This window comes from Zalophus californianus, chromosome 10 (assembly GCF_009762305.2).
Source record: "Zalophus californianus isolate mZalCal1 chromosome 10, mZalCal1.pri.v2, whole genome shotgun sequence".
Taxonomy (NCBI): Eukaryota; Metazoa; Chordata; class Mammalia; order Carnivora; family Otariidae; genus Zalophus; species Zalophus californianus.
Window position 1 is genome coordinate 27936390 of NC_045604.1, and position 23669 is coordinate 27960058.

Sequence of the window (23669 nt, forward strand, 5' to 3'; positions counted from 1 at the left end):
TATCCTTTCATCCTCCTGAATCAGTAACTGTTTTATAATTGTTCCAGCCCTTGAACTCACTTCTAGTCTGGAGACATTAAGGAGAGTGCCAAAGTGAGCTGGTGAGGTCACAGAGGAGAAACTGAGAAAGCAGTACTGGGTCAACTAAAAGGGTTAAGGACAGACACTGCTTCACAGCCCATCAAAAACAGGAATGCAGGGGAGAGTGGCACAACTCGGCTGTCACACCCACAAGATGATTTAAGACCCTCCTAGTGCGTTCTGTGATAAAATCCACCCAAATTCCTGCTGGTCATACTACACGTATCCACTTTCAACCACTAAAACCCAAGGAGTTTACGGATTCGGTCACTGCATGGCTGTGACGCCCAGTGAGCACTAGGTATGTATTTAATTCTCACCCAGAGCTCCCTGTGGGTAGCTATCATGGGACACTAGGGGGCCTTAGCAGCACTTTTAGGGGACAGTGTTACAAACCCAGGAAAAAGGTGCTTTGGGGAACGGGGGAATAGAGATGTCAATTCTACCAGTTCTGCCATCTTGGAACACGGCACATGGTGCCGTTCAACAGGCAAACAAGGGAAAAACGGCAGCCCAAGCCCTAGTCTGGATAGCCGAGTCTTTATATGTGAACAGGCACACTCACAGGTGTGCTGTGCATCTAAAAAACCATAATGGGACGTTGCTGAGGGGATAGTTTATGTGTGGGCCCTGCTGGCAGTTTAGGGAGACTTAGGTTAGAGGGAAAGTACATCTTCACCACGAAGGCTACAGGAATCTACATCTCTTCAATGCAAACCGTTCTTTGATTTTTTTTAGTCATCAAACCTACAGGACTCCAGCAGCCTGAGGTCGCCATTAAAGGATGGCCTGGGCTCAGAGGTCACGAGGCCTGTTTAATTCTAGTTCCAGCTCTGCTATGAACCCTTTGGGGGATCTAACTGTACCTTAAGAAACAGAATTTTTGTCTCCTTAATCTCTTATGGACAATGTAGATTATGCAAATATATATGTGTATGCACACATATAGGCATCACAGAGACATAAGGGATTTGTATTAAGGGAACAAAAAGAAAAGTCTTGAACACCCACACTGTGGAAGGCACTGTATTTGAGGTTCTCACTCCCATGGTCTCGTTAGCACCTCATGAGTCTGTGAATCAGTTGTTACCCTTCTGTTTACAAATGGGGAAAGGAAGAATTTCATAACCAGTCCAAAGTACCCAGCTATTAAATGGCAAAGCTGATATTGAGCCCATGTATACCTGACTCTGAAGATTATTCTTTCATTACAGAGGTTGTGTGGGGCTGGAAAACAAAACAGAAGTCGAGAATCTCAGCACTGCCATTGTCGTGAACAATCTCTATTACTTTAAGCAAACCACTCAATTTGTCTGGGCTTCCATTTTTGTATCTAAAGAAGAATCATCATCTCCGCCCTGGTCGATCATCCAGTCGGGACTCCGTGAGGGCCCCAGGCGGTACCGGATGTGGAAGTGTGCGGACGTACATAACATGCTCTGCCATACTCAGGATTCTCACGACCACTGTAAGTTCTCCCATGGATGTGGGATGGCAAGTAGGTAATCTTCAAATTTTACTAGAAAGATTTTAATCCAGATAGCATCACAATAAAGTTTTGGTCCTTTAATCCTGCCTTCCTACCTCCAACCTAACCAAAGCTGTTCTGGCTGCTCTCTTTCGTGCCTCTATCCCCGTGGCCTTGACTACCGGAAGTGAGCGCTCAGAAACTCAGTCCAAGAAGATTTTTAGAAAAAGTCAGCCAGGATGGCCCCGCAGTGCTTCACCTTCCCATCTGCTCTCCAATGCCCCATGCTGGGCCCCACAGCCAGCCTGGGTATCAGTGAGACTCTGAACGTTGTAGTTCTTTAATAGGATTCCATAGGCAGGGAAGAAGCTATCTATGTCATTGGATTTCATTTCCGGGCCAGCAGCTCATGAAATCAGAACTGATTTTTAAATGTACAAACAACTCATTGAGCCTTGGTGATTTATTTCCACATTAAGAACCCAATTCTTTGAAGAAAAAAAAAATTGGACAAGGCAATTTCCCAGCCGCAATATACTACAAATGACATCTTAAGGGAGTGTCAAAAAGTACAAGAAGTGGAATGTAGAAATCAAGGGGGAAAACAGTCTCATAAACTTGACTCTCCAAAGAGAGAGGAGGAAATGAACAGTGTTATCTGATATTCACTTGAAGTTAAAGAATGATTAAATAAGAACACATGTGGAAGGACTACAGAAGTATGTGGCTTAACAAAGCTTTATCATTTCAACCCCCTGGAGGTCAGCTTCTTAACTTCTAAATTTCCAGTTCACCACAGTGTGATGTTAAGGTATCTTGGACAAATAAAATTTAAGTGCATGTTTTCCCAAACATGATTTCGTCCAGCCTTTGATGAGGAATGTGTTGAAGAGGAAGAGGATCTGAGGGTCTTGAAGCTGTGGAGACCCGGGAAGGACAAGGCCAGCCGCAGGGTGATGGGGGCTCAGGATGAGTCTTGCCTAGGCTGCTTTGCTTCTGACTACTTGGGAAGCGGGGAGAGGGTCCCACTGCTTATATATTCTGTTGGAAGTGGGTTGCACAACACACTGAGATAAGATGATTTCTCTAGGGGATTATTTAAAAACAAAACAAAAACAAAAAGGCAGGGCAAACTCTCTTGGCCACACTGTCAGTTTGGCTTAGTTATCACATCTTTCCTTCTGATAGGGGTCTGCATTTTCTGTAAAGGGCCAGATAAGAAATAACAAGCCATATGGTCTCTGTTTCAACTAGTCGACTCTGCTCTTGTGGCACAAAAGTACTTACGAACATAATGATAGTATGTAAACAAATGAGCATGGCTCAGTTCCAATAAAACTTTATTTTTGGACATCAAGATTTGATTCCATATATTTTCATGTGTCACAAAATACTCTTCTTTTGATTTTTTTCCCCCAACTATTTGTATGGCTCATGGGCCAAACTGACGGGCCACAGGTTGCTGATCTATTACAGAAGGTCATATGCTATGCAATGGTTTCTTTACAGGGGCAAAATCTTTTGGTAGGTAAATGGCTGTTTGGGAAGTCAAGAGTGCAGAGAAAGCAGAATGCTGTCCTTCATCCCTCAGCTGCAATGGTGGGGACACACTGTTGTCTTTCAATAGATTCTTCTTGCACCGTTTAGGCCATATGCTTAACAAATGGCTAAAACTCTGTGCCAAATATGCAGGCAGCTAATATCACAGTGGTTGAGTGCTTGGGCTCTGGAACCTGACATATTTGGTTTGAATTTTGGTTCTACCACTTACTCTCTGAATGACCTTGGACAGGTTACTTAATCTGTAACTCATTTTTTCCCATATGTTAAAATGATTGTTCTGGGGAATAAGTGAGAAAAAGCATATAGGTACTGTGCACAGGCCTTACTAAATGTCAACCTTTACCTTAGTTATTAATTACCGAAAGCACGAGATCTAGTTTTGCTCTATATCCTATACTATCTCGCACAGAGGGGGAAACTAAAAATAACTGGGACATCTTCTGTGGGTCCCTAGTTCACCCCTGTCAAGTTTTCCAGTAACCCTGAGGCTCACTGTAAAGCGTGGAGTTTGGACCTAACACGGCACTCGAGCAGTAGGGTGACGAAGCTGCTTGGTGCCAGGCTGTGGTACCGCTTCCCTTTTAATTTCCCTTCTGTGTGTGATAGCATCTACAGCAGGGTATCAGCTCAGCCTTTATGGTGATCTGGGCACTTCAGATCTAGTGGGTGTTAGTTGCCAGCTACTGACCCCGAAGGCACAAGCAAATAGGCAGAGAAAAGAACAGGCATTGGTCAGGACTAATTAGATTGTTGCTGAAAATTAAAAACTCATTTCAGGGAGTGAAACTGCTCAGCAGTGGTGACCCCATCACACTATTGTGGGATGGGAAAACCAGCTATCTGTGAGCTTGTCTTTCAGACCTACGTCCAGGGAAAGGCTCCAGTTTACCAACAATATTTTTCGGTTCTCAGTTGAGAATAAATCCCTGCTCTCTGCTCCAATGACTGTCATCTCCTTTGCAAAGCCAGCCCCATTAGGGAAGGTCTGGCTGTGTGAGGGTCTCATTTATCCAGGCTGTGTTCTGCCTCACAGCCCACAGACTGGCTAGGGGTGGGGGTGAGGGGGCACATCCCTAGGGCCCAGAGATTTGTGACAGGGATGAGGGTGATGCCTCCCAAGGAGGGGGAAGGATGCAAAGATAATTGCAGAAGGGAGGCAAAGAATAGCCAAATTCTACTCAAATGGTGGGATGGACAGTGTTGTTGCTGGTGGTGGAGCTCTAGCATTCAGGGCTAGTCGTCCCCATCTAGCATGCTGTCAGGTGTGGAAGACTTAGTTCGTATGGTGTGCTAAGGGCCATTTTCAACCCTGGTTTCACAAAAGAATCAACAGGGGAAGTCTGAAAAAATACTGATGCCTGGGTCTCAGCCCAGACTATTGATTTTGGGGGTTGGGGGATGGGGTGGGCCCAGGCACTATATACATTAAAAGCTCCCAGCCAGGGTTGAGAACCCCTGCCCTTGGTTACCCCAGCCCCAACTGCTCCAGCAACCAGGTTGCACTTGGGTTGCTGCTGACTGAGAAAGCTCAATCTCAGTTTGGCAATGACCCCACCAAAGAAATCTGCACATCCACAGGTGCATGTGTTCGTCTATGTACAACTATGTGTAGCCGAGTGAGCAAATCCATATTCGGCCTCCAGGGCAGGAGAAGGTGATGTGGTGATCTTACCAAACAGACCACCAGCCCAGGCAAGGATTCCCCCGCTGCCTCCCTTGACCTAGACTGTTACGTCTCACTCTGTGGTCTCAGTCCTGGCTCTTTCCATTTGCAGATGACCAACATTTATAGGCACCCACATATGGTGGCTCTGATGGAGGGGCATGAGCACAGGGCTTCCGGGTCCAACAAGAAGAGTGAACATGCCTGGAGTGGTGGAGGAGGGAAGTGAGGTGGAGAAGAGGGGCAAGAACTAGAGTTCCTGGGTTTCCGAGGACTCGACGGACTCCGAGAGTCTGGCCACAACTCGGGTCAGGGCCCTGTTCTCAGCCTGCAGTTGCTCGTTCATCTGCTTCAAGGTTTGAATCTGTTTTAGCTGGTGGAGGTTCTGTAGAGAGTGAAACATGGAGGGGACATACAGACAAGAGAGAGAGAGAGACAAGACAGACCAGGAGAGAGAAAAGTAGGACAAAGAAATCACATGACTTTTTGTTTTTGTTTTTAGTTGGCATGCAAGAAAGGAAAGGAGAAAGGCAGGAGTAATGGTGCAGGATGAGGGGAGGGAGAAGGCAGAAAAGCACCAACGAGGGGGAGAGCCGGGCCTATGGTTCTTGGCTAAGGTCTAACTATGCTGCAGGTCAGCCATACGAATACAACCACCACGCTCTCAAATAGCACATGTGGATGGCTTTTGAGAATGACAGACCACTGTGTGGCTTGGGGCCTTCTGAACTGCTTTAGCATAGTTGAGCCACAGCCTCAGGGGCCCTCCTTCATCGTCAGTGGGACCTGGAGTTGAGGACTCTGTGTGTTCCTAAATCCAGCTGAGGCCCTTTTCTCCTCCTTCCTCTCATCTTGCCCCATACTCGGCCCCCTACTCCTGTTTTTTTTTTTTTTTTCTGGGTCCTTCTCTTACTTTATATTTTAAAAAAGTGAAACAAGGAAAATAAAAGGGGGGCCTGTTGTTTAAGTATCTTCTGTACGAGGCACGTACTGTTTAGAATGTTGAAGGGGCACATACAAGATAAGAGACTGGCAGCTGTCTGCACGGTCCTCTAACCTGTTTTGTAGGATGCTTCATTAACCCTGCTAGTTCTCCACTGCAGTCCAGATGCTTGTTCCAGGATCCAAGAACTGCGAACCCGCCCTTGACCTGCTATAGGACTACCTGCATCATGAAATTCACAGCTAACTATGCTCTCTTTGTCCCAGCTCATAAAGAGGCGGGCAGCTGCCTGGAGGTGTTCACATACAGACTCATACTCTGAAAATTACAGCTGTGCACAACAGTTGGAGAAATCATAAATGTCCAAGATAATGGAATTGGTTGGGCTGATGTACTAGTTCAGACCTCACTATTTGTTAAGTGTTACAAACGGGACAGAATAACCAGTCCACAGATATTCTTCCTAATACCTCATAGCCCATAAAGGACCTAAAGACTTCAATAAATGACATTCCATCACAGGCCTGCTTACCGTTACTACCCTTGCCTAAGCAGTCATCTGTACTGACCTATAACCGAGACCATCAGCTCTCTGGGAGGAGGAAAAGGATTGTATTATGCAAATGGGGCTTCAGAGAGGAAGATGAAAAATCCTGTGGATTACAGTGATGACAAACCAGAAAGTCTCTCATACCCACATGGATGTGAGGGACAGAAATGAAGGATTAGTGGAGTTATAGTTGGAAGTGAAGAAGCAAGAAAATGAAAGGCAGCATGAAGGGGAAAAAACAGTGAAAAGGAAAAACGAGCAGAGACAAACTGCTGAATATCTCTTTCCCCAAAGAGAGAGAATGAGCACCTTGGAAAAAAGGCAGAGCAGCCCAACACTTCCATGTTGCCATTGAAGGGTAAGGACCAGGCAATGCTCCTTACCCTCTGCAAGCATCTCAGCCATGGAGAGGACTGAGATCAGAGGAGATCATGGTGCAGCATATGGAAATATTTAAAGAAATGGGCAGGGACCAAACATAAGAACCAATGGAAAGTCCCTGGCTCTCACCCTTCTTTGGTGTTGACATTGGACCAAAGCTTTCAACATAATCATTGTCATTATATGAAATGGTCCTTGCCTCCTAGGGAGTAATATTAAAGACACGAACTATGAAAATGATTCAATCTAACATGTGAGTACACGCAGATCGAGGTGGAAGAATTTGGAACTTATCAGCATGAGGGAGAGAGGCAGGAAACAATCTGGTGGAATGTTCCATAGGAAACAGTACTGAAAACAAGGCACAGCAAGATGGAGGGGCGGGCAGGGCACAGAGCAGGGTGGGCAAGGGCAGGATCAGCTAGTGGTATTTCCAGAGTAAGTAAAAATAAAAATTCCAAGAGCAATCTAAAAGGGGAGTGGCTGCTGGGCCCCTCATGCAAGGACCTGGGAGAGGCAGGGAGAAGGTCCGGGAAAGAGGCCGAAGCTGAATGGAGGATGCAGTAGAAACGTCATCAGGTCTGATGGGGGCAAGACCCAGTGCAGCCTCGCACAGCTCACGCTGACACGCATGCCTGTCAGAGGCTGGCACACCATCCTACTCCAATCCAGGATCGGAGTGCAGTCTGTCCTGGGGAGAACTCATAAATACTTACCTCTCTTGTAAGGCCAGAAAGACACAACCCATGTCACAAGCACAGGGCTCCACGTACATCTGGGCGAGCCCATCTCAGGGTTCCCCATTTCACCTGACTTTGCACTTTATTTGCCAGAATCAGAAAAACAGGCACCAGAGTCACTTTCTGTCCTTGAGCACCTACTGGATCTTCGGGGTTCACCGGAGGTCAACCTTCAACCTGCCCCCTACTGACTGCTCCAAGAGGTTTGAGCATCTGTATAAACCAAATATGCAACAGGCATGGGGGCTAACTGGACCTTAATTCTACTGGGTCCCAGATTCGATAAGACAGTTACCTGTGCAGTGGACTGGCTGCCTAGAACAGAGATTTTGACCACTGATCATTCCCAAGATGTTGATTACCACAAACTGTAGCCTGGATGAAGAAGGACTTGAAAGCTACCCGAGCAGCTTCTTAGACTCCTTTAAGGCCAGTGACATCAATTTTATGATGTCTGTATCTATCTATCTGAAGTTTTTGCCTATCTCAATGTACAGACACAAACCAAGTTGGCGTTGGCTACAAGCTTGTTATGTTCCTCCCCCTTTGTCCTCTAGGGGGAGCTGGACGATTCGTAAACCTGGTATTGGGCTTTATCTGAGCAAAGGGTGTTTAGGGGCTTTAGAACCTGCAGGTGTTTCTTCTCCATTTGGCTTTGCAATTGGTAATGGAGAATAATGGCAACTGACTGTGTCCGTTTTTTAGCGAAAATAAAAACAACAAAAAACAGTTTCAAATTGGTGTACCTATTTTTTGAGGTCTAAACAGCCAGGATCTGGCTCCATTTGATAATTTAAACAACTGAATTTGAAGTTGACTGGCAAACGACTTAAAGCTGAGGGAGCAAACACCTTCATGTATTATGATCTCTACCGAGGAAAGAAAGGAACTCATGACCTAGTTTAGGAAATCCTAGCCTGGCAAGATAGGGAGAAAGAAATATGTAAGGCTGTCTCAAACCATAGAACTGAGAGCAACTGGAACCAATGAAGGGGCTCTCATGCCTGGCAATTTAGGATTGGAACAGAAATAAAGAAGGACCTCAACTGCTCCACTTGGAGACTTTCTGGGTCTTTGTGCGAGGGCCTGGGCAGACGTGGTGCAGAGTTCCGTGACTAGTGGGTCTGGGCTGGCTTTGAGCTCCTGGGTACTCATTAGAAGGCACCAGCTTTGGCCTCCTTTACATGCCCCTGATCAGCATTTAGGCTATTCCTTAAGGAGCATCACTGACAGCTGCCTAACAGCAGAGTACAGATGGTATCACTCAAGGGGTTTCAGAAATGGAGGGACCCCCAGTGCAACCAAGAGCTGTGGATATTCATTCATCAAGAACTGTTTAGCTCTACTAACATACTTCTCTAAATGATAGAAAATACTTCTGTGCGGTAGGTGAGGTGGATCTGGAAAAACCAGAAGATGGAGAAGCTAAGGGTGTTGAGTCATCCTGTTTTTATCGTAGGAGAATCAACCATTAATTATTTCTACTCTTGCTGTTTTACATCAACTTGAAAGATATAAGTGCCACTTTTTGGAGATATAAGTAGGTATTGCTTGAAATTCTATGTGAATGCGATCAGTTACGGCCTTGGAATGGTGACTATAGAACTCAAGGGCAGGGCACATCTCCCTTATTCTGGAATTATATAAAGAGTAACGGGACTATGAGCATTGGATCTTGTGTAAACTTGGACCTTCTCAGGTCCCGAGAAGTTTTTTTTTAGTAAATAACTATATATTTTTTTGGCCATTGTAATAATAAATGTCTCTCCTAAAGTGCTCTAATTGCATATTAGGGATGCTTGCTCAGAGCAAGAGCCCTGGAGATCCGCCTCTACCCCAGTGCTTCTGGTTTGCAGGTAAAGAAACCGGAGTTTCACCAGATGAATGCTTTGTATCATACATCTGGTAAAATAAGATCCTTGAAGGAAAAAAAAAGACTGAAGCTGAGCAAGCGCTAGGTCATTATGGGCATGTGGCATCATGCACTTGTAGGGCTCAGATGCTCCACATCATCCCCAGGTGGCTACCCCGAGCAGCTCTATGTTCCCTACTGCTCTGCAGGCCTCTTCCACAGCAGGGAATTGACTCTTCTGGGTCGACTGCCAGTTCTCAGCACTCAAAGCTGCCTAGGATGGCAGTTGTTCATTAAAGTGGCTAATGGAGATGCTGATCATTGCAGGGCATGGTGAAGGGAGAGAGGAAAGCAGTGAGCCGTGAGGTGTAACTGGTGGCATGAGCTGATTCTAGTGGGTGAGTACCGAATATTACTGAGTATTTCAGGTGAAATGGGCTGGGGCAGGAAATCGATGTGTGAATTAATCTGCATTCTGCTGCAGAATGACTCAAACTGTGTTCCTTCCAGTGAAGGGCTGAGACAGGGAGACGCACCAGGCAGGAAAGTCTCTGGTCGTGTTCAGGCTTCCCCAGGCACTTCATGTGAGGCCTGCAGAGCTGGGACCCTTGTTTTAGCGTTTCCATCCAGCCCCTGAGGGTGAAACTACTGCTTGGAAAATCTTAGAAGTTCAACTTAGGTTTGTCTCCAGTCTGCAGATACCTCCTCCCTCCCCCCACTTAAACCAGAGGCAGCACTGGTTCCCAGAAGGGCTGCGAGGTGCCCAGAGGGGATGCTGTGTGATCTGAGAGGGCCTATGAAATGGCTGAGGAGAGATGCTCAGCTCCTCTTCACACATCCTCTCTTCTTGAGGGGGTGGAGTGTGTGGTGAAATCTGGAGGGGTGGGCTTAGGCTCAATCACCCAGTCCTGGCAGGCATTTGGGGAACGGGCACACAAAGAGAGAAAGGAGATCTTTCCATACCTTCATCTCCTCCTCCATCTCTGACATTTTCCGCTCCAAGGCTCGCCTCTCCTGTTGGGAAACAAGGAGACTGTTGAACATCTACGGGGTTTAGAAGGGAGTCAAAATGCTGCCTCCTGGTTGACATGTGATCAGCAGAGCCACGTCTCAGGCAAACCTCATGCAGGAGACTAAGCACTATCTGATCCGTGGGATGATACTACTTCACTGAGAGAAATCACAGGACCTAAATCTCCCATCAGAATATTAAAGTTAAACAAATGGCAGCATCAGGGTACTCTGGCTATTCTGTGCAAGCTGAAGATCTCATGGAATATTTCAAATGACTCCAAGTGACCAGGGCCCCCTGCTCTCTATTAATAAAAGGCATCCTTATCTTCAGGAACGCTCCCCTCAAATTCCTAAGGAGCTGCTTCTCCCATGATGGGGAGCAGATGGTGAGTGGGGAAGTAGCCATCATTGTCTAGGAAGAAACAGCATCCTTCCCCCGAACCCATCTCTCTCCCAGCAACCCACTCCTGATTTAGCCTGAACTCTAAAGATTCTTAGATTAGATGAGATACCAACGAGTTTTTGTTATAGGCCAAGGAAATAAATTGTAAAACTTTGCTGCTTTCCAAATTAAACAGGAGAGATGGGAACCTATTATACCCCTAGGGTCAAATCACAGCTAGGGTTCATCAATAAATCTGAGTTTTCCCAATCCAAGAATGTCAAATCCCAGAAAAATATTCTGAATGCAGTCAGGAGGAGGTCAGCAATTGAACTGGAACACCCCCTCCCCACCCCCAGTCAGAGTGAGGGAAAGATTCTGCTGGCTCATAATTCAAGTCAGAAGACCTAAATCAATGGCAGAGGGTCCTGCTGAAAACCTCCTTTCTGTTCAAGGTGACAGGAAGGGTAAAGAGACCTTGGTCGTGGGTGTGTACGTGTGTGCTAACTTACAGTAAACCAAAATATACTGTAGGTGTGTGTGTGTGTGTGTGTGCAGTTCTGCCTATAGGCCAAACCAGTGCACGGGATGACCTTCCAAGGACACTTCCCACCCTAAGACTGGAATAAGTGAAAAGTACTGAGCATCTGAAGAAGCCAAAAGGACTAGCAATCAAACTGCTGTCCAGAGTCACACAAAAAGAATTTATTATCAAGCTGGGAATGGAATGTGGCAGAACTCCCGCCTTCTGAAGACGAACTTTTTCCATTGGCATGAACAACAAAGTCAGAGAAACTCAGATGAAACAGAGAGGGGAGAGAAACACACACATACCCGTTTCTCCATCTCCAGCATTGATGATCGGTCAGAGGTCTTCTCTTGTTTCTGCTAGTGCAAAGTGAAGAGAAACAATGGTCACTTGGGTTGTCTGAGGGTCACTAGGAAGCCCGGTCTGGTTCAGCTTCACTGTCAAACACTCAGAAATAGATGTCAGGGCTTTGGGCTCTCACTGTAGCAGAGGGGCCCCTAGCAAACAGATTCTGACAGATCTCTAAGCCTGATGTGATTGCCTCTCTGAAGTTCGCAGGATTCCCATCGGGGAGTAGAAGGCAGTGGTGGTGTTTCTTGAAATTTTGCACAGTCACAAGTGCAAAGATGCCCCCACAACAACACACAAACACTTGGTAGCTCTTCAACGTCGACTGTCTTCTCACTGCCCCTCCCTTCTCCTGGTCTGTGAGTAATCTCACAACCCAGAGGAAATGAAAAGTGGCTTTTCTTTGAAAGCTAGAGACTCATGAACTTGAGGGGCTAAGTCCCTGGCACTCTTCTAAGCAATCCCTTTGCACTCATTCTTTCTGCTTTGGGCACTGATGATGTTTCTCTTTTAAAGCAGTGGTTTGCATGTGTGGGTGGGTTCCAGGGCTTCTCAGGAGCTCATTCGTGCCATCTGCCCTGCTTTGAACTGAACAGTTCCACTTTTATCTCTTTTGTATACTGAGCTTCCACGTGAGGTAAGATTTAACCTGAACAAAAGATTAGAACTTTCTTTTAGAACATCTTTGACTTTTGCTATAAATGTCACAGAAGGGCCAAAAACATTTAGCCACCAGAGCTAACAAGCAGAATTACTTCAGGTAGTGACTCTTAAACAGGGAATGGAATTGAACCTTAAGTTCCTTTTGGCCTTAGCACTGTAAAATTTCTTACATTTAAGAGACTACATTTAATAAATACAGGGTGATTATTTTTATTTTGCCTAGTACCATGCACAAGCAACATCTAATAAATATAGAAAGTATGCTGGTCTTCTAGCAGAGGTTTCTTTTTTCAGAATATTAAGGAATAGCTAGAACTAACAGTAAAACTCTGATTTCTGGCTCCTATCGTGGGCTTTCACCTTCTGTTCTGAAGGTCAGGGCCATCTGCCTTTCCACTGAATATACTATGAAGCGGAAGGAAAAGAAAAAAGGCAGAAGTAGATCCTGGCGCTTGTTTCTATCCTCGTCAGCTTAAGAAGCACAGAAGCTGTCACTTCTACAGAGTGACCTTAACCAGTTCACTTCTACACAGAACTAGTTTTGTTTTGTTTTTTAAATCTTAACCCCCTTAGGGTTAGGGTGGACCTTTTATGTAAGACGTCGTGTGTGTCCGTGTGGTAAGGGGCTCCCTACAACGTGTGTGGCTGACGGGCCCTCCTTTCTGTCCTGCCGGACAGCTCCACTTGTGGTAAACAGCAGAGAACTGGTGTGTAGCACCGCTGTTTCTCCTGAATTTGTCACCTATATTTGGCAAAACGAAGTATATTCCGACACACCCAGCAAAGCAGCTGGCTAGAAAGTAAACCCTTTTCCCCAGTGAAAGGCTGATTTTATTTTCAGTGTCCTCTGTGCAAGTCAATGTCAGCAGCTTGTTAGGCTGCTCACTGCTCCGAAGCATGAGCTGGTGGAAAAGCCAAGAACCCCTAAAGGTCAAGAAATGTGCTGTCAGAAGAGCGCTTCTGGAGAGAGTGGGGCAGGTGAAATTGGGTCTTCCTGTGGTTCCTCACATGACGGCTCCCCCAATTTTCTGTAAAATAGCCCCAGTAATTCCTGATGAGAAGCATCAGAAGATCTGTATTAATTAATCACTGTCAGTTCGTGACACTCCTCAGAATAAAAGTCGGCCTTAGGGATCTTCTGTGGGTGTGCTGTGAACGAGACATTCCACCTGGCTCAGTCAGGTTGGGGCCGGTAGAGCCCTTGAGGTTTATTTAGTTCTACCCCCATGCCGTGCGTGTGCGCGCGTGCGTGTGCGCGCGTGTGTTCTCCTGAGCCTGAGACCCACTTTTCCTGTCGCACTGAATCACTCTATGCTCAGTTGTCATCTGTGCCACAGCAGGCCTTACAGATCCTCAGCAGAAGAGCCAGCTACGTTCAGCTACTCCAACCAGGCGGAGGGGGGCCTCTTCCAAACTGACAGGCAGTTCACAGGCCAGGCCATCCCCTGTGCACCTGACCGAGCCCTTCTCTGGAGAATGTGGGTGTCCTGGCTGTCCTGCTGAAATCCCACGCAGTGTGTCCTGCTGTCTTCCAAGTGTTGGTTCATCCCATTTCAGAGGGGCTGCCGCAAGATGTTCAGAGGTATTGGACCACCCCTGCCCCCCAAGCCCCCAAGCGTACTGTATTCAGTACGGTACAATCCTAGCGTGTTAGGCTTTGCTTTTGGATTATATCATATGGCCAGAACAACTAGCCATCTCTGGTTTTCATTTATGCCTTCCCAGTATAGAGTCATTTTTACCTCAGTTCAGCTTTCAAAATTCTTAGTCACTGGGCATTCCAGGAGGGCAATAACTCAATAGGTTTCCTGTTAACTCAGCAATAACCCAAGACAGCACTTGCTTCGGCTTTCAGTTGCAGTGTTTGTCTCACTGGTGATGAGGTTATTGCCTCTAGTATCCTCTAAAGCATCGCCTAATTAAATCAGGCCTGGCAGTAAAAGGAAATGGTTTATCTGGTCTGTTTGCCACTAACATTCCTTATTTCTAGGCTGAAAAACGGTGGCGGCCTGAGGAGGTAACATATGCTGCAGGACAGAATCTTTGCTTTGGGACCTGACTGTACATTCTAACAATACCTTTGTCCTTGATTTCTTTCTTTCTTTTTGAGAGAGAGAGAGAGAGAGCACAAAAGAGCATGAGGGGCAGAAGGAGAAGGAGAGAGAGAATCCTAAGCAGGCTCCATGCCCAGTGTGGAGCCCAACTCAGGGCTCTTTCTCACAACCCTGAGATCATGACCTGAGCTGAAATCGAGTCAGATGCTTAACTGACTTAGCCACCCAGGCGCCCCTGTCCTTGATTTCTTATACGACCCATGCAAACCACTTATTTCTCTAGGCCTAATTTGCTACCTCTCTGCACTGGGTTTAATGGTGTCTTGCTTATCCCTCTCTAGGAGGTGACTGTAGATAAACTGAACTGAAACATGATGATCCAGACAGGAGACACTGTCTAGGACTAATCTTATGATGCTGGTTAATACCTTTTTACTAAGAAATAAGTAGATAATCCATAATATTAAGTATTAGCATTCAGCCTGTTAGGACTTGTTCACTGAACTATCAGTTTTCCGTTTTAAGTGAAATGCCAACTGAACCCTGAAATCAGATGAGAATCTCAGGGGCTTCTGTCTTCCGGTCTCTGAGGAGGGCCAATCTTAATTCCATGTCACTTCCCCTCTCTCCGACCCTAAGTTGCTTTGCCTCCTCATACTCACCCTGCCACCCAGGTTTTTTCCTTTTCTCTCTTACCTGGGCCATCTTCTCAAGCTTGGACTTTATATCTGCTAGCTCTAGCTGGGCCTCCTGAAGTTTTGTTTTCAATTTTTGGTTTTCGGACAGGGCACTCTCATAGAGCTGAGGGGAGGGAAAGAGAATCAGGTCACCTACCAGGCAGGGCTTGCAGGATTAGCACTCACACAGTTTCATCCTACGAGAACCACCCCCCCACCCCAAACCAGTATTGTGGGACAGATGGAGAAGATGGAGGAAGTCTAGGAAACAGAATATATTCAGTCAATTGGTTTCTTGCTTCTTAACATTGGTGAAGTCCCAGGTGCTGGACACAAACAGAATGGTGCTCCAACTTCAAAAATGTTAATCTCTGGGGGAAAAAATAGTCACTGTCGTTCCCCATACAAAGAGAATTATTTCTTTAGAGCCAGTCTAGTGTGTATATTGATTTTAGTCAAGTTCTGCTTAACACGACATTAACAAAACAAACATTTCATTAACAAATATGGTTTTCTCCCCTGGCATCTCAAGCACTCGAAAGGGAAGGTTTTCAAGTCAGCCCCTGGAACTAGGTACTCTTCTGCAAGAGCCAAAGGCAATGAACTGTAAAGTGTGTTAAGGCCCCAACAAACCAGATTATCATTTACCATCACCAAGAAGTATTTGGTTGACATTCACAGGACCTCATTAAAAGCACATGTCTGTTAATAACATGAGTCTTACCAAATGACTCTCTGGGCTCAGACACACAGCACTACTTTTATTTCCCCTTTCTACAATTGTCAATCTTTACTTTTTCCCTCACTTCTAAGTATCTGATTCGAGGCATATATTTACTGCACTAAAAACAATATACGAAATGGTCTGTGTTTAGCTGGTAGAGAGGTGGAACAAACCAAGACACCTGAAAGGAATTAGTTGCTACTCTTTATCACGTAAAGCACTTTTCTTCTGCTTCAGGGGAACTACAATCATGTTTCTACATTGGGGAAAAGGCTGAGAGGTTTACGTGTTGTAACCCAACAACAGCAAAGTTGAAAAGGGAGCCTACTTTTTTATAATCCCTGTTGCTGTCCTCCTCCGCGCGGCTAGTCAGGGTGGCAAGGCGGGCCTCCCGGGCCTCGCGGCGGGCTCTTGCTGAGGCCCGGTCACCGTAAGAATCGCTGCTTGTAGGATTACTACCTCCTGATTCCAACCTGTGGGAGATACGTTAAAGGTAAACATTGGTTTTTAGAATGAAGAGAGGGAGGAAGGTAATGCTTCAGGGTAGTTTGCACCTTTTCTAAGAGGCACTTGAGCGCCTTGGCCAGAAACAACACACATTCCTTCCCTGAATCTCCTCGGCCAGCATTCTCGGACCTCGGGGCTAAGCTGCGCCAGCTTGGAGGAGGAGGCCATCCTTTGCCAAGAATGGAGCTTACTTGAAAAACTGGCGGTTTGGATCCATGTGCCGACTTAAATCTTAGAGCTTTTCAAATTAGTTTGGGGTTGAACAGCTTTCCTCAAAGAGTGTGCTTTTAAAAGCAGAAATTTTTTTGGATCTCAATGGCTCTCAGACAATGATTCCAACGAACTGTCAATGAATCAGAAACATACGGACTTGGGAGTTCAGAGCTGGAGGGCGTGGGGGCGGAAATGACAACAAGGGCATGGCGCATATGTTTTTTAGGTGCACTGCAGGTTTGTTGGAATCTCAAACATTTCAGGGTACCACCTCCGTGCCCAAACAGCTATTTTTCTACCCTCTCTTCTCCAGTCCACGTTGCGGCTGTGAGCCTGTGATGAGGATTTCTACGTCTTCCAGCAGTTGAGCTCTGAGAGTCGATGGTGGCCTCATTTCCAGGAGTGGTAAGTTCATTAGGAAAGGTCTCTCAGCTGATTATCTGTTTAAGCGTTACAACGATCACCCTGATTCTTAACAGTGGTTTACATTTTTCTTAGACTTTGTTCTTTCCAAATGAAAATGTGGCCCACAAGACTGCTACGTACAAACCAGCCCTGCAGAGCTCTCCCTCCCCAAACTGGGATGGTGTGCAGAGTCACAGCTGTGGGACTTCCATCTTAAGGCTCTGTCCTGTGGTAGCTATTGCCAAAGTTGGGGGTGGGGGAGCTGGAATACGTATCAGAAGAAGTAGAGGAGCAATCAGGAGGACACAGTGGGGGAGAGGCAAAGCTCCTAATGGCATTAAGGGCCACTTTGTCTTACAGAGATGATAAGTCCTACAACATTCTTCACAGCTTTCTTTTTTTCTTACACTTTTTTTTTTAAATTTGTAAACAGAAACCTCTTCACTGACTTTTCTGATTACAAAAGCAATACATGCTTGCAGAAAAATGTAAGTAGTACCAAAGTGTCTAAAACAGAAAGTGAAAGTCACTCCATAATCCTGCCCAAGAAATAACCCACTATTAACAGGTACTTCATATCCTTGCAAAAGGTTAAACACATAGATACATTAAAATGTATATATTTCTATAAATAAAACCAGATAATACATACTGTTGTCTAACTCCTCCTCCTCCCTCCACTTATCACTACGCTCGGAGGCATCTTACCATGTAAGTAAACAGATCTGTCTCATTAAAAAAAAAAAAAAATGACCGCACAGTCTTTCACTGTGTGATGTATGGTAATTGAATCTTCTAGTGACAGACACCTATATTATTTTGAACGTTTTAGCTATTAGAAATGATGCTACAGTGAGAAGACGTGTCTATAAATTTTAGTGCATTTGCCCGATTATTTTCTTAGGATAAAATCTTAGAAGTGGAACCCTTTGGTCAAGGGGTAAGTCTATTCTAAATTTTGATATATGTATTGTCATACTGTCCTTCAGAGAGTTTAATCCCTTCTAATCCAATAGGAGAAACATTGTCGTTAATTTTAATATTTGTAGATCACTAGGAAGGTTCAGTATCTTTGATTATTTATCTTCATTTTTGAATTGTCGATTCAGAGCCTTTGTTAATCTTCCACCTGTTACACTGTGGGAGCATCCTATATAGCAAAGCTTTTAAAACTATACAACATAAGCTGCAAATATTTTTTCCCACTTTACTTTTTGTCTCTGTTTGTGGTGTCTATTACTAGCAGAGATTTTACATTTTATGTAACTAAACTGGACAATTTTTACCTTTATGGTACCATGCCTGGGAGAGTCTTTCCTATATAAAGATTACAAATATTTTCTTCTATTGCTTTTGTAGTAAAATCATTTTCTCTTAAAAACTGTAATCCATCTGGAATCTGGTTTTGTTTTTGTTTTTTGGTATGGCTTCAGGGAAGGATCTGTTTTCCCAAACAGACGGTCAGTTGTCCCAATGATCACTTATTAAATAACTGTTCCCCCACAGAGTTGACAAATCACCTTATATATATGACTTTTGGGGGACTATACTGTGTTCCACTGATACCTTTGTTTATTCTTGAACTAATACCCCACTGTTTTAACCATTAGTTTTTTGGCATATTTTGAGGTCTATAGGGAAAGTCTCTTTTCATAAATGGCTATAATAATGTAACAGAATCCACAAAAAATTAACTATAGCAAAATAACCGCTCTCCACCAATTTTGCAAAACTAATTTTCTGCTAGGTTAGATGTAAATTATTTATCTTCAGCTGGTGCCTGGTGAGAGGGTGAGCAGAGGAAGAATCCATGCAAGTTTATACATTTTGAAATATATCGTTAAGGTACAATAAGCTCAATTATCAAACAAATTATAAGACTCATTTGCCCTATTTTCCCTCAATTTCTTCTTAATTTCTCTATCAAAGAAAAAGTGGAAAGGGAGAGGTTCATACTTTTGGCTCCACAGTCTTTACTATTTTTTATTTTGTTCTTCAGGAAGATCATTTTTGTATCCTCAGATGCTAGGTGAAAAATTAGAAAGGATCATTCCCCAAACTCTGATCTGCTTCCTTAATTTTTCAGCAATTGCAACACTGGTCTTTAGCTCTTTCAATAAATTATTACAGAGCACCATCTAGGTACAAGGAATTGTGTTAGATCCACTATTAAATGACAGTGTCTAAACTCAATCTCAATTCGGCATGTATCTTGCAACAAAGTCTTCTTGAACCACCAGATTAGGCTAATGGCCTCTTCTCTCTGCTCATAATACTGTCCATACCACTATCCTGGCCCTTACTGAAGGTGAGGATAGGGTTGTATTCATGTTGTTTCTGTAGCACAGTGCCTGGTAGATGCTGTAGGAAAATTAATGTGGTGGAGGTATACAAAATGAATTGGAAGGAGGAGAATCTGAAGGCAGGAGGTGAGTTGAAGAGCTACTGCATTAACTTAGGCAGGAAATAATAAAAGTCTGAACTACTGTGGTGGCTGAGGAAATGAAAAGGAAGGAAAGGAAGGAGAATGAGAAATATGAGCACATGATATAAAGCTAAGTTTAATTAGACATGCACTTCTCACAAGTATTAAGCATGCATATAAAACAGGGAAAGGTCTTACCTAGAAAGTCTTTCATGCTAGAGAAAGGAAAAGACAAAACAAAAACAAAACCAGCATTAGCAAGGGACTGATAATTATTATTTCCATTTATAAATGCACTTTTCAAATCAGATGTCTCAACTTCACAGGTGGAGATATGGGTGCAATTTAAGAAAAGCAATTCAATGACTGCGCAAAAGGCTACTTAAGCTAGTCTTCCGTGACTCAGTAGATTTGAGACTTTGGGTAAAAAGCATCTTTTTTAACTGGAAGTCAGCAAACTGTAAAATGATCAAAAACTGCACCCCCACCCTTATCCACCACCCAACTAACAAACCATGCTTGTGCTCTAGGAGGTACTGATTTTCTGTGCGGTATTTAGCCTCTCTGGATCTCAATATCCATTCTATTAACTCTGTTCACAAACCCCCAACCCTGCCCTGAGTGAATACTGTAATCTACAAATATTAAAACTCAGGACAGTTCCTCGCTTTATCCTAGACCTCTGGTGAAAGGTGAGCAAGAGAGTGCAGGGAACGAATAAGTCCCATTCCTAGTCCCTAGGATGGTGGTTAGAAAATGAAAAGAATAAGAAAGTACTTTGAGGTCTCAGAAGAAAGGAGTTTTGTAGATGCAAACTGTAAGCTTGGTTATCTATTGATGGTCTATCTATGGTTGTAAAAACAAACAACAAAAAATGATTATGTCGATATTTTATATTTTAAAAAATCAGAGATGACCATTACCCTCTTATTTCCACTTTTTTTTTTTTAAAGAAACTCAGGCAAATAAAAACTCAGTTGATTTGAATGTATTTACTTATTTTCTCTTTGGAGATACTGAAGAACAACAAAGTCCTCAAGGACACACAAAAAATGGGAGAAACAAGGGCCCAATAATCTACAGAACAAATAATAAATCCTTTGACTACTGAGGAGTCGCTCAATGACACTGCTTTGTTGAAGAAGCATTAAATGGTCCCTGGAAGCCACTGGTTTGTCAACCAACACAACACGACAGCACAATATATACTACCCCCTAAAGCTGTCCAAAAGTGTTTGCTGAAAGGAATTCTCTCTCTAAACCACAAGTATATTCATCAGAATTCTTTCGTGGACTTTTTCAAAATGTACATATCCCAAAATCAACCCTAGAGACTCTCTTTCCCTAGGTCTAGAGTAGGGCCTTCTTACATGTATTTTTTTTTTAAAGATTTTATTTATTTATTTGACAGAGACACAGCGAGAGAGGGAACATAAGCAGGGGGAGTGGGAGAGGGAGAAGCAGGCTTCCCGCTGAGCAGGGAGCCCGATGTGGGACTCGATCCCAGGACCCTGGGATCATGCCCTGAGCCGAAGGCAGACGCTTAATGACTGAGCCACCCAGGCGCCCCATTACATGTATTTTTAAAAAGTCCCCCAGGTGATTCTGTGGTACAGCCCTGGTCAAGCACCACTGGACTAAACAAAGGCTTTTTAATGTGAGGATGTGTCCCACTGGAGATGGGGAAGCCAGTAAGAAAAGTATATAGTGCCTCTTTAGCATTATCATACACTTGGGAGTTGTAGTGTCCTAAAACTTACGAATCTGGAATTGAGGAATTTCCCTGTCTCACATTTATAACTGATCTTCAGGGAGAGTCATATGCCTAGCCCACACTATCAATGACTACTTTATCAACATTAACTAAGGTTGTTTCTCTTACTTGAATCCTATTTTGGAACAAAGAAACTAAATTTTAATCACCTCTCGAGAATTACTTAATGTATAAACACGTTTCAAGTCTACTCAAGTGAAAACTGAGATGCTAGACTGTTGGCGATGCCCACTCACCAGCTTAGTGATAAGATCCAGCCTTTAAGGCATCTGGGTGAATTCAAATTCATATCCCAGGAAAACTGTAAACTGACATGGCAAAGATTCATGAATTAAGAATGAACTCCATACCAGCAAATGTTAAGGATCTAGTGAATTTAAGAACCTACTGCGTGCAAAGCCCTGCAGAAGAGGCACCAAGGAAGAATACACAGGGTAAGCTGCGTGAGTCAGGAGAGCACCATGAACATAATCAACAAGCTTGTCTGAAGCAAGGGAAGGAACACATGTGAGTAAGTGCTAAGGAGGTAAGGGTGGTAATCAGTGGGCTCCAACTACAAAGGCTTCCTAAAAGTCATGAATTTTGAGAAGAGAAGGTTAGAGAAATACAAAGACATACATCCATACATTTAAAAAAGACATGTTGTTATGGGCGGGGGGGTTCCTTACCGGTGATCCATGCACTTATTCCCAGTTACATCCTCAGTGCCAGAACACGATGGGTGCTCAGTGAAGACTCACTGAACTGAACTGTTAATGTTTCTGGGTAAGAGTGTGACATCCTTGGCTGGACCTGAGCACTAACTGTTGCTTTGACATCTTCTAGCTATGTGACCTTGTGCAAGTTACCAGCTACTCTTATGGTAAAAATTAAATGTGATACTTATGAGGAAGTATATTCTTAAAATGTCAGCTTCCTCTCCTGCCCTGCCCCCCTCCCCCATTCCCTTTATGGTTGTAAAAATACTATATTGGCTGCTGATGTCAGAGTAGTTAAGTTAACTTAGGACCTTTGATTCAGGGAATTGAGCTCACAGACAACCAAATGAAACAATTTAACAGTTTAGGAAACCATTTACTTTCTCTTGCTACTTAGGCAAAGCTGCCTTTTTCAAACTTCACTGTCCATATGGGAGAACCGTTCTCTCCCACACCCCGCCCTTGGGAGAACTATTCTTGTCAGTCTCTCCAAAGACAGAACTGCCACACCATCTCTTAGTTATGGAAAAGGACCCATATATAATCAAACTGCTCTGCCTTGTGCCTTCTTTTGCTTCCTCCTAACTGAAATAGAAGTCTACCCTGCATGGTATTCACTGACTGAGACCTGATTCATTTACTGACAAATCACTTTATCTATTGACTTTGTTATTCCTAAAATGTGGGACCTCACTTGAAAATGCTTTAGTTTCCTCTTTGTAAATATCTAACTTGGTGGGTAAGATTTTAGCTACATTTTCAGCTTTAAGTTCAGCCAGCCCTGTAGACTCTGACAGTTGCCTCTATAGTGAAGAAACAGTGTTTCTCTTCACTAAGACAAGGAAATTGGAATTTTACCAGGTATCAGTTTTAGCCATTATATAGATATCAAAGCACGCTAATCATTTCCACTGATTTATTCCTATAAGAATGACATATAATTAACCTTTTTCATTTAGGACAGTCTGGAAACACTATGAAGCTATTTATATCCTGTTGTCACCCCCAAGAAAGTTCTCAGACAGATATGTGACAGTATAGTATGGCTGGATATGCCGTACGGCGGCCACGGAGGAGGTTGACATAAAATTTAAACACTTAAAAACAAAAAAATAGGTTAGAGCTACCAAGCAGCAATTGGGTTCCTGGATATGAAAAGGTAGATTCCACAGGGTTTTCTAGAGGCCTAAACAAATCTCTCCACAGATGACAGCACGCAGAGGAAGGTAATGCTAAGGGTGCTCAAACCTGGGCAAGCTATACCAGTTCTTGTCCCTACAGGCATACTTGCAGATGTTTCCCACAGACCGCCAAGTAGGAAGCTGATGAATGACACCGATTTCTGCCTGCCAGGAGCAACTAAAAGCAAGTATCACAGTCTGCTGTTTATCATTTTTTTAAGGCATGTTAAGATTTGTGTTATCAATTGGTTTTGGGGTGAACTTTAATAAAAAAGTATCTAGGTGATGAGTGATCCGGTAGACATGAGGGGAGACGATGTGCCTAGATCCAGATATCCGAGAAAGCAGGACTTCCAAGTTAGTCCTTGATCGTTCCTCACTACTTCTGACACTCCCTCCCCCCACCCTGCCCACCGCCTTGCTTTTACCTAACTTTTGGAGCTCTCTGGACTTCTTGGGGCTTTTTTTTTTTTTTAATTATAGCTTTCAAGGGCTACCTTAGCTATGTCCTGGGAAGGTCAACCCAACCAATTAGAGGACAGCATATAAACCTCATGAACCAAGATGTGGGTATAGTAGAGGTAGCATATTACCATAACACAGTATCATTTCAAAGAAGGACGACAACAGGGATTTCTAAAGGCGCTGGTGTTCTCATTGTAATAGAAATTAGCTTAAGAGGAGTGCTCCTTCCTATAGGCCTGAAAGGCAAGCCAGCTCCTATAGGGCTGAAAGTATATAGGACATGGGGTACCTGGGTGGCTCAGTTGGTTAAGCGGCTGACTCTTTATCTCAGGGTTGTGAGGCTGAGCCCCATGTTGGACTCCGCAGTGG

At 44.1% G+C, this 23669-nt stretch overlaps 1 protein-coding gene and 1 long non-coding RNA gene across 9 annotated transcripts in view; one reads left to right on the forward strand and one right to left on the reverse strand.

Annotated features, from left to right (window-relative positions):
• PPP1R12B (protein phosphatase 1 regulatory subunit 12B) overlaps positions 1-23669 on the reverse strand; it is a 216497-nt gene that overhangs the window by 7589 nt on the left and 185239 nt on the right. For 2 of the 8 annotated variants that reach the window (XM_027609977.2, XM_027609988.2), the window contains 5 exons: positions 19381-19397; positions 15961-16105; positions 14928-15032; positions 11472-11525; positions 10205-10255 (listed from right to left, as the gene is read on the reverse strand). In XM_027609977.2, the coding sequence (XP_027465778.2) occupies positions 10205-10255; positions 11472-11525; positions 14928-15032; positions 15961-16105; positions 19381-19397 (372 nt within the window). Of the gene's footprint in view, positions 1-1265; positions 1309-4979; positions 5161-10204; positions 10256-11471; positions 11526-14927; positions 15033-15960; positions 16106-19380; positions 19398-23669 lie in introns of all 8 variants that reach the window. The other 6 variants (XM_027609981.2, XM_027609979.2, XM_027609976.2 and 3 more) reach the window with 6 other exon arrangements.
• On the forward strand, positions 16064-23208 carry LOC113931864. The gene is made up of 3 exons (XR_003522898.1): positions 16064-16125; positions 16666-16757; positions 22936-23208. It is a non-coding gene; the product is annotated as an uncharacterized LOC113931864 (long non-coding RNA).